The 15,811-nt window shown below is 36.0% G+C and overlaps 1 protein-coding gene across 2 annotated transcripts; it reads left to right on the plus strand.

The window, feature by feature from the left end:
* Positions 1-2,757: 2,757 nt before the first annotated feature.
* Positions 2,758-9,761, plus strand: LOC112284768 (uncharacterized). Of its 2 annotated transcripts, none has more exons than XM_073535455.2 (13): positions 2,758-3,973; positions 4,135-4,312; positions 4,596-4,670; positions 4,833-4,976; positions 5,186-5,281; positions 5,434-5,550; positions 5,765-5,908; positions 6,193-6,234; positions 6,432-6,504; positions 6,629-6,724; positions 6,932-7,118; positions 7,370-7,538; positions 7,696-9,761. In XM_073535455.2, exons 2-13 carry the CDS (start codon positions 4,148-4,150, stop codon positions 8,974-8,976), a joined length of 2,589 nt encoding a protein of 862 aa, XP_073391556.1. In that variant the 5' UTR covers positions 2,758-3,973; positions 4,135-4,147; the 3' UTR covers positions 8,977-9,761. The 2 variants fall into 2 exon arrangements, with proteins under 2 accessions (XP_073391556.1, XP_024380726.1); XM_024524958.3 differs by having other exon boundaries at positions 2,777-3,973; positions 7,693-9,761.
* Positions 9,762-15,811: the final 6,050 nt, after the last annotated feature.

The raw sequence follows: 15,811 nt of genomic DNA on the forward strand, positions 1-15,811 counted from the left end.
TGGTTACTGGGGTAGGAGAATGAGAATGAAAATAATTGACGAAAAAGTATTATGAATTTAAAAAACCTCTACATATATTTATCAAGGGGAATGTATCTTGCAAAAGGAAGAGGAGGAAGACGATGTTTTCTAAAGGGATTTATGATTGCAAGGAGACAAAATGTTTCACATCCCCCCCCTTTATGTCATAATGTGTAATACATTTATGGTTATATTCAATGCTCCGCTGCCCATGTAGTGAACATTAGTCAAGCTCTTTTCCAAGTTTATCGATTATTCTTCTTCTCTATGGTGTGGGTGGTAAGGGGGTATAAATTTGGGAGAGAATCTATTGACCCTCTTGTAAGCCCGCATTAAATCTCCTCATCTCCATTCCGCAACCATTTCTCCCACTGACATCAGCTATTCTTTTTTGAATTTAACTCACTCATAATTATTGCATTCCAGTATTGTTTCTCTTACAATACTTTCAGAAATACCATTAAAAATAGTCACAAGTAAAAATGAATATATTGCATTTCTTCAAAAGGACGTCCTTTTTTGATTAATGCCTATTCCAATTAAACATTATTTTATCGAAATTTGAATTTTTCCAAAGGAGGAGTGTGTCAACCTCTGACAAATATTTCAATCGCAAAAGTTTTTATGAGCGACATACGACGCATGGGCAAAAGAAGTAATACAGTGCATTGGTCGCTAGGTAACAGTTGCTTCAACAAAGGACAACCCTAGAATAAGAAATTCATTAAAAAAAAAACACCGTGCCAATCTTGGTGGGCATTGAACGAATGAAGTTTGATGAATGAACCTTCATCCATATTCGATTCAGATGAATGAACTACTTTCGTCCATCTTCTATCCGCTCGTTCTTCTTCTTCTGCTTCTGCTCCGTGATCGTTACTCCAGGTAGACGCAGCACAGCGCAGCCATAGCCGAGGAGGCATCAAATGTGCCGAACCCAACAATTGAGACGAAGTCCCTAAACCACTGTTTGCTGCGTAGCCCGGAGACATGCCTACGCTGGAGTACGTAAAAGATTTGCAGTGTCCAATCCAAACCCAACACAGGTCCAAACCTTACTTTGCCCTGAACAGAGTAAAGAAGAAGAAAACAAAGCAGGAAAAACCATGGCAAGTCAATCTGGTTGATCATAACTTCGGCTCAAATCAAAGCGATGGTGTCAGAACTTATAGTTGCTTTTTGGCCGCTAAGCTTCTGGACAAGCCCAGTGGCTGCAGTGTGAAGACGAGGATGTCAACTTTGTTGGTGGGAGCACTTGGACTTCAGGACCATCATGCGCAGAATCGCTTCTCTGTTCTGGATTGTGCAGATATTCTTATTCCAGGGGAGAAGAGATCTCTGTTCAGATGCGCAGTGTTGGGGCGCGGGCTCTTCGGGTGGCCATTGGCTCGTTGCCGCTCTGTCTGGTCAAGGTCTTAAATTGCGGGGATTGTCATGCATAGTTTGGCGTGGAATTACGGCTTTCTGCTTTTTATCCTAAAACGAAATGAAACATTGCGGGGGTGAAGACTCGAATTATCTCTATACCCAGTTTTTAATTGTGTTTGGATGTCTCGAGCAAAAAATAGAGCCTGACAGGTTACCAAATGGGAGAGCTAGTAAATGAAACACCACCATAAGTTTGATATACATAAGTTTTTCGGAAATTTTTGCAACGGTGTGATGGACGGATTAATAGTGGGTGATCGAGAAAGTGGGTGAATGAAGCTCCACGAAAAGGCATTGGGTGCGACACGGAACAACAAAAGCAAAGGCCAAGAGCCGCGCTCATGTATAAAAGGGCCCCATCTTTATTTTGTGGATACTCCCCCACTCCAATAAGCGCACAACTTAAGTCTCATTTTCTTTTTTTATATATATATATTTTTTATTATTGTTGTTTTTTTTACTATAGTTTTATTCCTTTCATCCTGCCTTGGACGCGCTTTCACACCTCTAGAAATGTTCTGCCTAAACGTGATTTTTGCTTCATCCTTATTCGAGTGTTCCACGGAGGGGCTCCCCTATTGTTCGGCGCACGAGGAATTAAATCCTACTGATCCCCAAAACAGTGAAATCTATCGCGAAACTCTCCTAGTGCAAATTCTGCAGACACACGGGCACGCTGATTAAGTAACTGGTAAAAGAAAACTGGGTTCTGTGATTACTGTTCCAGCAATGCCCGAGAAGCCCCTTGCAATGCCAATCCCCCACTAAAGACGCGTGTGAGAATGGAATCCAGGAAACGAAGCAGAGTCTCATCGACATGAGATGTTTGCGCAGGAAAGAGTATCACTGGGGTAATGGTGACGTGATAATTTACTAGCCAAATATTGCAGGAGGCACCTCCGGTAACGGAGGTAAGTTGGTTGAGAGGCAAGTATTGACGAACGAACTTGCCGAGGGCAAGCCTCGTGTTAGATTCCGATAGACATGGTGGCGTATTCGACGAGCAATGGACGAAAGCGTGAATGATTCCGTTTGCGCTTTGTCTGTCGCTGGTCGGTCGTTTCTGAGCAACGCACTCCCGACAAATGACATGACTACGGGGTAACCGTCGAAAACCCCGCGTGGGAGGCCAAGTCTCGTCGGAAATTGCTTGTTTTCGACATCAAGCGATGGTTTACCCCCGTCCCACGACCGCGGCCTCCTGACCAGAACGAGGAACCCAACACCAGCACGAAGCACACCAAAGGCCCCACAAGCGAGGAGCTCAAATACCGATGGAGGGTATCTAACACCTCGATCTGCAAGTGTAGTCGAAATCATCCGTGGTAGAATCTCGAGGCTCGTCTATGAGCGTGGTCGTGTGGTGAGGCCAATCATCGGAATGCGGGCTTTGATGATGATGAATTGAACTCACACTCGCACGTCGTGCAGCCGCAATTGCTCCCAATCTGCGTGCCTGTGTCGGCGTTGTACTGCCCTCAGAACGCTGGTGCCTGAAGCTAGTCGCAGATTTGCAGTGTGGGAGACCAGTAGAGGGTGGAAAGAGGGTCGAACTATTGGGATCGAGGGGTTGTTTGTTTAGTTTTGATGAAGATTGGGAAACGGAACTGGGTTTTGCAGTTTCGGAGCTAATCCATGCGAGGGGTTGCGTCGCGAACTTGACGGGGTAGTGGTTGTTTGCGTGCTTCGGAGGTCTACATTGGACGTTCGTGTGTGGTGGGAAGCAGCTGAGAGATTACTGAGCGATTATTGTAGAGAGTATTGCGTGTGTGAGCGAATGGGTGGATGAGCTTGTGTTGAGAAGAGTATGTGTTTTTTCGGTTGATGGAATGTGTTCTTGTTTTGTGCGAGTGAGTGATGCGGAGGCAGTGGAGTGTTCGAGGGGGCGTAGGTATGAGCGTTGTGTTGCCACAACCATCTGTGTTGAGCTTTGCTTGTCGTAGAAATCATTGGTGATTACGAGATACGAGGATATTAGAGGGAATTTCAGATATAATTGAGTACAGTCCAGTTGTTGTTTCCTCTGTTTGTGAGGATTTCGCCCCTCCTGGTGTTGTGGACATACGGACCTCTGTGTCGGGTTCGGAAGTTTGCCACTCACGTCAGGAGTAGTACTGGCTGCAAAAGAGGACAGTAGTGAGGTTTTTCACGCTTGGTGGGGGAAAATACCGTTAGGGGAAGACAACTAGAAGCAACATAATCATCTTCGAGGTTTAGCCTCATGCGATATTCTCGTTCGTGTGATCTCTTCAGGACTTTCTTGAATTCCAGAAATTCGCGCGCATTCCTAGGGCAAAGCCATAATCCTTACAGCAGCTGAGCTTTGGAACACGACGATGTTTTGGATTTCTTGCTAGAGTGAATGGTTTCGATGAGGCCGCCATAGGCATTCCTGGCCTTGGCCACTTCTGCCGCAGTGTGGAATTTTGAGCCGAGGTGGAGGAGCCACGAGATTCAAGAAAGCACCCAAACTTTCATTTTAATTCAGAATTCCCGTTGGAGTTCATACTGAATCCTTTCTCTGGTATGACTTCTGCAAGCAAACACGTAGTTTCCGCAGTTTTTTTTATTTGAAGTGTCTTTTAGAACGTAGGTGGGTTTCTTTTTTGGTTGAAAGAGACGGATTTTAATACGAATGTCGAGTTGAAAGAAGTGAAGGAAGGCTCCTCTTTGGCTGTCATACAGAGACGCTGGCAGCATGGAAGGGCTAGTTGAAGAGGAGGCTTCCCCCTCCGCGGGGAAGGTGATAGATCAGTTGTTTCCCATGCCCCAGCTGGTGCCAGTACTCTTCATTGTGTTGCTGATGTTCATCTTGGGCATCAACTGGCTCATAGCGATTCTCCTCATCTGCTACGTTTCTTGGGTGAGTGCCTGACTTTGTTACCGCATGCGGTGAATTTCTTGATGCTGAGCTGAGAAGGAACGGCTTCGGTAGCGCCAGTCGTAGTTCCGAGAGTTTCACTTTGAACGTGCCAAAGATAAATAGATGCTTACAGGGGATACTTCTTGGACTCTTAAGTTTGGAAAGAAAAGCTTGGGTCTTTTCAAAAATATTTCTGCTACTGCAGCTCACTCTTAACGAGTCTCTGCTGCTATAGTTTAAGATTCAGACATTGTTTTTCTAAAATTCTGGCTGTGGATTGCAGGTTCAGAAGCAGTATTTTGAGAGTGAGAGGCGACGGATACTGTTCGAAGAAAGGAAGAGAAGCAACACAAAAAGGGTATGCACACCTATTCCACTGTCCCACCTCAAGCATCGTTCTATTTCTGAAACAATAAAAACACGCAAACAACGGGGTGGCTGTTTTTGAGACTCCAGTTTTCGAGTTGTACACTATTTAAAATGTGTACTGGACTTGAACTGATCATTTTTCCCAGTGCAGGTAATGAGCGAGGGCGAGACTCTACGTTGGGTGAACGAAAGCTTGAAGGTCATGTGGCCAGTATGTATGCAAAAATTTGCGTCACAGAACTTCTTCACACCCATGGCGCCGTGGTTTTTGGACAGATACAAGCCCAAATATGTGGTTTGTAGCTTTAACTTCTGATCTAATTGACGACTGTGGGCAGATTAAATCATAGGTCGCTTGTATGTCTTCTAGTAGAATAATGTTCTAGATATGAACAATACCTCAACTTTGTGATAAAAGTTTTAGTTTATACCTGCACCGTAATTGTTGGCTTTTGCTTTGGTAGTCATCAACAGCTCCTGATAACATAAGATTGGTGCTTGCAGACGAAAGTGACGATGAACTCTCTTCATTTAGGAAACACGCCACCATTTTTCAGACTTATTCATGTACTGCAATCTTCCCAAGACAAAGAAGAAGTGGTAATCTTCTTCTTATGCCCTGCAATGCGCATCCATGTGGATAAATGCTTGCCATATTTGTCACGGGTCTTCTCTCCTGATTCTCATTCGTAGTCTTGTGCTGATATAAGATGAGAAGACTACGGTGTTTTGAATCTTTTTTTACTTTGCAGGTTTTTGAGGCGCAAATGGAGTTTTTGTCTGACGAGGTTATGGGAGCTCGGTTGATTGTTGAAATAAGTGGCGTCAAAATCACCTTTTACATCTCAAAACTGTACATTAAGGGGACGGTGTGTACAAGATCTTCTGTTCTATAAGCTACAATCCCCGATTCTTTGTGTGCATTCAAATTATCAGAGTCTGGCGTCTTTTTCTGTCCTCTCCATTGTGATTGTAGCCAATTATTCTCTCTTCTTGATGTCCACGTTGCCTTGAGGATGTTCCTGTATCCTTTGTTAGCACAGCTGCTTTCACGGCACTGATCATTATACATGTATGTCTCAGGTCAAGTTTTCGTTGAACTTTGTGGGAGGTTGGCCAGTTCTAGGTCGAATACAGTTCTGTTTTGCAAACGCTCCCACTGTGAATATGGACGCACGGGGATACGGTCTCTACATGGGTTACATTCCAGGAGCTAAAAGCTGGCTGGTACTACACTGCTTTGCAGACTTTTTTAGCTTTTCAGTTGCTCACTGTTTTTTACTTAGTTGCATTGCCTTGTCTTTCTTTCTTTTTTTTCTTTCATTTTAATTTTTATTATATTTTTTGAAGTTTTGAATAGAATCTAGTGAAGTACTTCATAAAATTTCTTAATTTCTTTTCAAAGAAACTAAAACCAGTCATTTATTTAAAAATCAATTTAGACTTGTCAACAATCATTTCATTTCAGACCCTAAAATTATGCGGGGGTGCTTGATGACATGATGGACCAGGAGGAAACATTAGGCAGAGCTCTTGAGGAGTCAGTCGTTGAGGTATGTCCATGGCATTATCGTTTATTACACTTGATTCGCGTGATTACACATATTCCTTGCAATCGGCAGTATACAGATTAAATAGATCGTTCAATGGTTTGAATTCATAGGTTGTGGTGTGAGAAGAGACTTCATTCTGTCCAGATTCGCTCCAATCACATTCAGATGCTTAGTGAAATATCGTGGTGTTTGTGCAGCCATACATGTTAGTCATCGATATGGAAAAGCTTGTGAGCAACATGATGTTTTCTGAACCTAAACCATCGCAGGGTGAGTCCAGAAAAAACGGCCTTTTCCCTCATTTGTAAGAGCATTTACTGGATAGTTCTTAATGCTTGCAATTATCAACAAACGTTGTTCAGGGGTAAATAACAGGGTGAATACTTTGTGACAGGCTTGCAAGACTTTTTTAGTGTGGAGCACAGGTCAGATTTTACAGTGCTCGTTGAGATTTTGGAGGCTGGTGATCTGAAGGCTGGAAGAGCCAATGGTAAAATAGATCCCAATCTGTTCTGTTCTACTCACTACTACTGTCGCGTCATTTGTGACATCCCTGAGCTTAACATGGTCTTGTCTCTTTGTTTGCTGTTGAACTTTTACGTAAGCAGCTACTGTTTATCAACAAATGCCCGCCATTATTGACACAGACCTATTCTTTTCGTTGAAGTTCTGAGCTCAATTTGTGTTGTCTCTGCAGGTTTGCCTGATCCAATTGTTGAGTTATCACTGAGGTCTCATATACAGAAAACCAAATCGAGACCGAAGACGATCAACCCAGTATGGACCGATGAGAAACATCGTTTTCCCATAGAGAACTGGGAGTATTCAAACATCCTTATCTTACGGGTGATACACAAAAGCTGGAGAGGTCAAGTTGAGCTTGGGTACGTTTCTCGATTTCAAGCTTAGTTGCTGGACATGTATCTATCTTTCAAGGACCATCTTTTGTTGTTACATGAAGATACTCAATCTAGTAGGGGCAAGTTAGTTCCTTCCATTCGCCTGTTCCGAGAATTTTGTGATCTGTTTTTGTGGAAAATGTTCTTAGTGGCGCGTCCATGTGTTCTACTGCAATGTTTTCACACTTCTTTGCATGTTGTCGAGGTGTAAGTTAGCGATCTTTGTACGTGCTCAGGATATGTAGCACTCCAGTGAAAGAATTCCAGGGCGGTGAACGCAAAGAAAGGAAATTACCGCTCGAAAGAGATAAGGAGACTGTGGGTTGGATAAAGTTTGCAGTCACCGTGGAACATCGTGGCGGTTCTGAGAGTCATGAGGAACCACGTACAACTTTTGAATTTCAGGTACTTAACAAATTTGTGGCTGGAGGATCTCTTTCTTTTTCCTTTTTTTTTTTTTTTTTTTTTTTTTCTTGATGTAGTTGGTACTCTACTATTGATTTTCCTAGCCAGTCCTTTTCCGCGCGTAGCAATGGAGTAATTCTGTTTCTGCGTATAGCAGACTCAAACTCAGGACATAGCAAGCATCACACCACCTGATTCTGCCGCCACCACGAGAAGTCAAGCACTTGGGGTCAAGGCCAATCCACTAACACATACAGGAAATAGTTCCACCGAGGTTGAAACTGGAAGTCTCGCACATGTTACCTCCGAACCAAGTGAGCCTGATGGTGGCAGCACTGAAATTATTAAAATTCATAACATTCCTGATGGCGCCGTCTCAATCCAATTTCCTGAAAAAGAGAAATCTTTATATTTCTCCCTCGATCCTCCGAGGACTAGAACACGGAAGCCCAAGTCAAAATCTAAGGGTGCACCCAGCAGCAACGAACCCCATGCAATGTCGGATTCTAAAGTGAAGCAATCGATGAAGCGCCTTCTGAGAAAGGCGCGTAACATCAGCAAGGTTTCTTCCCACGACAAGTCTCCACCGGACAGAGAAATGATACAGGGTGAGCATTCTGGATACTCCAGCAGCTTAGACTGTTCCTCAGAGCTAAAGGTGTATCATGGCTCTTTGAAAGTGAACTTGCAGCTGTCTCCTGACATGGCATCTCTAGAGCCTCGTGAGACTGAGCTTCCTTGTGAGCCTCTGAATCTGGATTCAAGCACCAAGCTGGAAACCGTCCATAGCGTCCAGGATCCAGATAATTTTTTGCTGAAGACACCTGACCTGGCTCATACGAGACGCAACAATTTTCATGAGAAGATCAATGAGGGCTGCACTGGAGCCCCACAATCCGAGATCAAAGGCCCGCAATTATCCCTCGTGGGGGGAGCGGTAGGGAAGTCGAGTATCTCGAACGAACTGAACGAGGCAACACTTAGTAGCACCCCGATATTGCAATCTCATATGCCTGAGAAGCAGAACTCCAAGAATAGAACATGGTTGACCAAGTTTAATCTCCCCAAACGGCGGAAGAACCCAAGGAAAAGTAAGGGTGGCAAGGTGGATTACGTCTCAGCGTACAGCTTCGAACGGGACCCGGGTTCTTTACCATTATCTGAAACTGACACTTCCGCCACTCAATCCTTTAGGGAAGAAGGTTCAAAGAAAGATTTCAAGACGTTGTCTCGCCAAGGGCAACCAATTGCCACCGATGGGTCACCTGAAAATCATCGCAGCATCCTTGCCTCCAGTGGGGGTGCCAGTGGCAGCCAGTCCTGCAGAGTAGAGCCCAGCAATGCCAAGAAGATTACTGGAACACAGTCAATGTCAATGCGGTTTGACTCCTTGAACACCATTCACGAGAGGCACGACCGTCTGGACCGCACAGCATGAAGTCTAAGATGTCTGACATGCCTTCGTATCATAGATTATCCAGGCTTGAGCTGTACAATACTGTTCATCATTATTATGCCAGGCTTGCCAAAATCAACTCAAGAAAAGAATGAGGTCAGATAAAAACCATCAAACATTTGAGAGGAGTGGTGGCACACTCCCTTCAGGTCAGTGGTAGCATCATACCACTCTTGAATTAGCTATTGTGTCAAGCTTCTTCACTTGTAACTATTGTACAGTTGAGCTATATTTGGGACCCCCATGGTGATGCTTTGGTAAGCGTCAAAATCAATGGTGCAATGTCACAACCTTTCCAAATTAAACAAGAGGTGATGCAAGGGTGCCCACATGCCTCCTACCTCTTCATCATTATTGTGGAGGTTTTAAATATTACAATCAAAACTGAAGTGGCAATTGGTATTGTGCAAGTCATCAAGCTCCCAATATGCTTTGGGGCAGCAAATTGTAGCACAATATGCAAATGATATTTTATTAACTCTGCTAGGAGAGAAAGCCATAGTATGCTATATGATATATGTCTTAGACATATTTTGTGTTGCATCTATACTTGTACTTAACTAAAGTAAGTCTAGAAGATACAAGAAGGCTAGTAATGGCTCACCTAAAGCATAGTGTACAAAGCATTTGGAAATGACATGGGTAGAAGAGAGCTAGGTAGATAAACTTTTGAGTGCCTTTTATGGCACTTCTCTAGCCACGGTAGATAACACTTTTTTATAACAATATATCAATAAAAATTTAATTCATTAGTATACAACATAAATTAACTCTATAGGATGAAGCATGGTTGTTAATATTATATTATTTTCAACCATATTCTCTTTCTCTCAATCTAAGGTAGAACCAAAAGATACATAGTAAAAGTAAATAAATATTTTTGGAACTACTTGGCAAGAGGATGGACTCAACAATCTTATACTAAGGTGAGTTAGGTATAGTATTGTCAACAAAGGTACAACAATGGTCTTAATTTGGTAGACCTTGCAGATGCAGTGCTAGCTCAAATGACTAAATGGCCTATTAATGCTATGGAGTTAGGTTACTCTTATTTATAAATGCTTTTGTAATATCAGCTACAAAATTTTTAACCATACAAAGATAACTGCTGGAGACTTAGTTTAGAATTTTTTATATAATAAAGTCATTAAAGATGACAAGGCTCAAAGTTATGGAATATAATGCTATTTGCATAGAAAGCTCTTCTACCATAGTTAACTTTTATCTCTCCAATGTGCTTTGAGGAGCTACTGAATTACTACGTATGATTTTGCCCACTAGTTGTCCTCATTGGTCTTGGATTCTCAAAAGCTTGTGCTGTAATATTCCATCACAGTGAAGTACAAAAGTATTAAGATATATAGATTGACAATCATTTTTTTTTCATTCAAAGAAATGCAAGCACAATTTGGCCTTGCAACCAACTACAATGATGCATGAAATGGAACATTAAACATTTTTTCAACAATTGTGGAGATTATTGATTTGGATAACAATCTTCTTTACATTCCTTGGTGAGTAGATGGGGCTATATCATACATATAACAACAAGATTCTTCTCATGATGTATAAGTCCACTACAACATTTTAGTAGTGTGTGGAGTAGATGCAATCTTATATACTTCTACAAAATATGACCTATAAGGTCATGACCACATTGTCTACTCTCACAATAGTACAAAAAAAAGTCCAAGTAGCGCTCGGCTGCTATATTGCCTAAAAGAGGGACATGGCATCTAATGTAGTAGGAATATGTAGATAAGTGTAGATAATAGAAGTCAAGCAAGGACTAAAAAAATTAAGCACATTTTTTTTTTTATAGAAAGATTTATTACCTTGAATGAGATCTTGGTTGCTATAAGTAGAGAAGGTTGCTTTGAATAACAATCGTATACTTGAAACAAATAAAATCACACTGTTTATGGAATATTTAGCTAAGTTTAGATAATTGTTTTTATATCATCAACATAAGATCTTATCCATTGTTAAATATAAGTGGGCAAAAAATCTATCTTCTACATATAAATTACATTGGTATAATATTTAAAACAAAGAAAGGATAAAGAAAGAAATTCATATGTTGTAGCTATTTTGATATAGGATAGTTGCAATAAATACATGAAGATAGAGAATTAGTGCCAAGGTTGATTGATATTGATCCATATGCATAAATGGTACTTGAAAAATAACTTTCTATCAATTTTAGGAATATTCATCCATGAGGCAAGTTTACGCATGGGAAGTAACAACATACAATTATTAAGTCATCTTCTTAGTGATTTGATCTCATAAGGTTCTTAGTTTGATATGGAATTACATACACCTTCTGCAGCAGGTAGAATATTGGTATACTAAGACACAACCTTCTTTCTTAGTTCAAAATGAGATATTTTTGCTTATTGGATGCCTTCATAATTCAATGGTTATTGCTCAAAGGAACCATCACTTGGTGCCTTTTGGTGGAAAGAAATGACACAACTTTTTATAAGGTCTACTAGACTATATTCAATTTCATAAAAAATATTAGTTGAATATGATTGATTATGGTTAGTTATCATGGATTAAGATCTAAACATGTTGACAGAAACAACAAATAGGATTAGCAAAGTATATTGAAAATTTTAAAAAAAATTGGTGCATTAATGAGATCTTTGTGTTATGGTAAATCAATCATTTTAATTAAAAGTGACCAAACCTTAATCCTAGTCTCAAGAAATTGATATAGGTTGTATTATTTTACTCTTTTTAGACCTCATTGAGGCACTTGTAATTTAACCTTTATTTGTAAAAGAATTTCATTTGTTTGTTTCAAATATATATATATATATATATATATATATATTCTTAATATTGTAATGACTTATCCATTACCATCTTATGCCAACTGCTCTCAAAAGACATCTAGTTATCCTAATAAAGCTTGACTATCAATACTATTTGACTTAATCAAATATGCTAACATATGTAGACTCCAGCTACAAAGAGATAGAAGGAAATATGTTATTTGGTTTCATTATGGAAGTTTGTATTTTTTTCACAAGCATATGGTGAATTTTTACATAAATTCATTTTTTAAGCAAAAAATAATATGAAATAAAATCTATGTAGCTTATTTTTTTAACAATATATATATATATATTCATCTTTTTACTTTCTATAACATGAATAAGAAAGAATCCTTAGAAATTTATTTTAATATATTTTAATATTTAAAAATAAATTAAAAATATCTAAGATCATTGACTATTCTTGAAAAATATCATGTCATTTGCTTCTTTTTTTTTAAAAAAAAAACAAAATGCTTCATCCAAATCAGGTGCCAATTTTTTTAAATGCACACTTAGAATAGATTATATTCATGTTAGCATATCTAATATTTATAATTTAGTTAATATTTATACTATATATTTTATGTTAATTTTATTTTTAAAAAATTTAAGATTAATAAAAATATTATGAAGGAGTTACTTAGGTATTATTTTAAAAAAAAGTTTTAATCTATTTTGTATGAATAGTGTATTTTTAAAAATAAAATTTCATTTATGGTTTAAAAAAATAGATTTGATCTTCATAAATTTTTATTTTAAAAACCTATATTTTTTGAAAATTAAATATTTATTCTTTTTATTAATTTTAAAAAATATACTTAACAAAGACTCTTTTGACATATCTATTATATAATTAGGTGTATCTTAAAAAAAAAAAATTTAAAAAATATCTTAAGATTAAAAGTCCTATATTAAACTTTTAGAAATATTTCCAATGTCCTATGTTATAACTTTTAACTTTCAAGACCTATTAACTATCATTAAAGAGAAAAAACATTAAAATATGTAGCTAACATAATTCATTGCATCTTAAACTTTCTCAACATATAATCATTATTCCTTGTAGAACTTGTCCCTAGAAGGAAGGATAATATCATAGACATCTATATTGGCATTAGTAATTGGGAGAATAAGAAGAGTTATGTAGAAGTAAAAGTGAGTAAATTTGATAATATCTTGTAGAGAATATTCTTCAATGCTTTGTAGATGCGGATTTGACTTTATTAGTATTTGTATGTGATTAATAGGTTGAAACTTGGCCAAAAAATTAGCCCTTTATTGCACATGTTGACCACTTAGTTTATAATTTAGCCACATATTACACATATTGGCTATGTATAGTTTAAGTTGGCTATTTAATGTACATACGAAAAACTTGCTTTGCAAGTTAGACATATTTTCTATAAGTTGGACAAGTGTTAGATGATCTTTAGAACATTGTTATGTTGCTTTTTAGTTAGATAGTATATATAGAAGCAAGAGTGAAGTCTTTTTCATTCTTATCAACGTCTTTCTTATGCTCTAATCTTTAATTTTTTTTGTATATAGTAATAATTATTCTAATTTCTATCTTTTATCTATTTTTGATTTATCTACTTTCTCTTTTTGAATGTCACAAGAGTGTATTTCTTTTTAAGATTTTTTTTATTATTCATGTCCTTAACAAAACTTCAATGAAGATTTTAAAACATATTTTAAGTAAAATTATATTAGCCAAATATTTATTTTAAAATATTTAAAATTAAAATTAAAAATATTATAATACAAAAAAATTATGAAATTAATTTTTGGATTTTTTAAAAGTTATATTTATAAATAAATAATTTTTATTCATTTATTTATTTATTTAAATATCCTTTTATTTTTAATTATATTATTTTATATTAATTAATTGCTATTAGTTTTTTAATTTAATTTTTTGAATTTAAAAATATAATTAAAATAAAATATAATTTATTGATTATATAGATTTAAATACTTATTTATTTCTAATTAATATTATTTATTGCAAAAACAAAACTTATTATCAAAGGTTATTAATCATCAAATTAGTTTTTAGAAATTTAATTAATTAATTTTGGCTTACTATTTAGTTAATTAATAAATTTTTAATAGAAAAATATTAATAAATTAGTATTTGGAGAAAAAATATGTATATATAAAAAAGAACTGTATAGTTTGTAAGAAGATCATCAATTGAACAAATCAATTTTTAACTCATTCTATCATCTTCTCTTTTTTTTCTCCTATTATTTTTATTTTATTTTATTTTTTCTCAATTCTTTAACTTAGATAGAGAAGCTATATGTCCTTTAAGTTACTATTTCTCTCTTGGATCTACAAAATTTAATACATATTAATGCCTACAAGTTTCTACAAGAGCTACAACAAATTCGAATTGTGGAAGTGACAACTATATATATATATATATATATATATATAATATTTAGAAGCCTTGGTTTATTTTGAGTTTAAATATTGAATTGCAACAAAATGGTTTCAAAAAATTAAATAAAATCAACCTTTAGTAGAATTGCAATAAATAAAAAGTGTTTTTAATACAATATTCAAAAACTTATTTATAATAATTTAGATTTATGTGATAAAGAAAATAGAAATTTATATAAAATATTAATTATATTTTATGTATATTAATATAAGATATATAATTTTTGGATTATTAAAAAAATTATTTGTAGGTTATTTTAATCATTTGATAAAATGCTATGCAAGTAATGTAGGCTTTAATAAAATTATATATATATATATATATATATATATATATATATATATATGTATACACCTAAAATTTTAGATAATAATAAAACCATATGTATATTGTTATAGTAATAGAAAGTATTTAAAATATTATAATCTTAAAATCTTACTATATATATGTATATTTGCATGTATGTATATGTGAGTTTATATATTTTAGGTGCAATAAAATTTAGGTTTTGTATGTAGTAATTATAAATGATATATGATATTGTAGTCTTAAAGTATGTTCCATGAAAACTTAAAGTGTATAGAAGCTATAAGATAATAATATAGATTAAACTTTAAGATTTTAAGTTATGAAAACCATGATTTAAGGATTGATTGTGTTTCATAGCAAAATCTTCTAGAGATAATTGCACCATGAAAAATATTAAAATCATTGAATGAAGCTTTGGAATTATTCTAAAATTTAAAGAACAAGGTAAGACCACCTTGAAATAGAATCAAATTATATAACAAAATAATGCTATCTTAAAACTTTAAATGTAAATTAATTATATATCTAATATTAATTAAAATCTATAGAAAAAGTAAGAAATAAAGTATTTTAATATTATAAATAAAATTGATAAAATTGGGATATTTTTAAAATATTAATTTTACACATGTATGATGTATTTCGGATCAGTAATAAACAACACATGCTAAGGTTTAATAATATTGTTGAAAAAGATTGTTACAATCATGGATATAACCATTAGTTTGATTGCATAGATACAATCATTAGTTTGATTACATTGATCAAAAAAATGAAAACCTTGATACAAAAAGGATTTTATTCCAAGATTAAATATATTAAGATATTCTACTAAAAGTTATTATTTAAAAAAAAAAAAAAAAAAAAAAAATCTGTAAAAAAATTGAAATAAAGTATTCTTTAGATATCAACATAATACCACCACCTTGACCTGGCATAGGTTTAGCCATTTCAGTGGTGTTAATTTTCAGTAAGTTTTGTTCTAACAAGCTCTTCAACATCTATGACAAAATGAAAGGTCCTTCCTTCATACCGTTGGTAGAACTGAAGACTACGATGGAAGGGTGATTCATTTGGATAAATTACACATGACTTACTGAAGGGATAGGAAACCATTGATGTACCATACTTAAATTTGAATTGAAGTAGAGCACGACAATGCAGTAGTTTATGTTACAATCAATCAATCAATACCAGATTATAAGTAATCCACGCAATAGATCATCAAGGA

The sequence above is a fragment of the Physcomitrium patens genome, chromosome 7 (genome assembly GCF_059467195.1).
Source record: "Physcomitrium patens ecotype Gransden chromosome 7, ASM5946719v1, whole genome shotgun sequence".
NCBI classification, from domain to species: domain Eukaryota; kingdom Viridiplantae; phylum Streptophyta; class Bryopsida; order Funariales; family Funariaceae; genus Physcomitrium; species Physcomitrium patens.

What these genes read in the sequence shown, in the direction of transcription:
- LOC112284768 (XM_024524958.3), top strand. Translation starts at nt 4,148, where the DNA reads ATGGAAGGGCTAGTTGAAGAGGAGGCTTCCCCCTCCGCGGGGAAGGTG. An exon ending in AACTGTACATTAAGGGGACG is followed by an intron (nt 5,551 to 5,764) that starts GTGTGTACAAGA and finishes TGTATGTCTCAG; the next exon opens with GTCAAGTTTTCGTTGAACTT. An exon ending in CAGGAGCTAAAAGCTGGCTG is followed by an intron (nt 5,909 to 6,192) that starts GTACTACACTGC and finishes ATGATGGACCAG; the next exon opens with GAGGAAACATTAGGCAGAGC.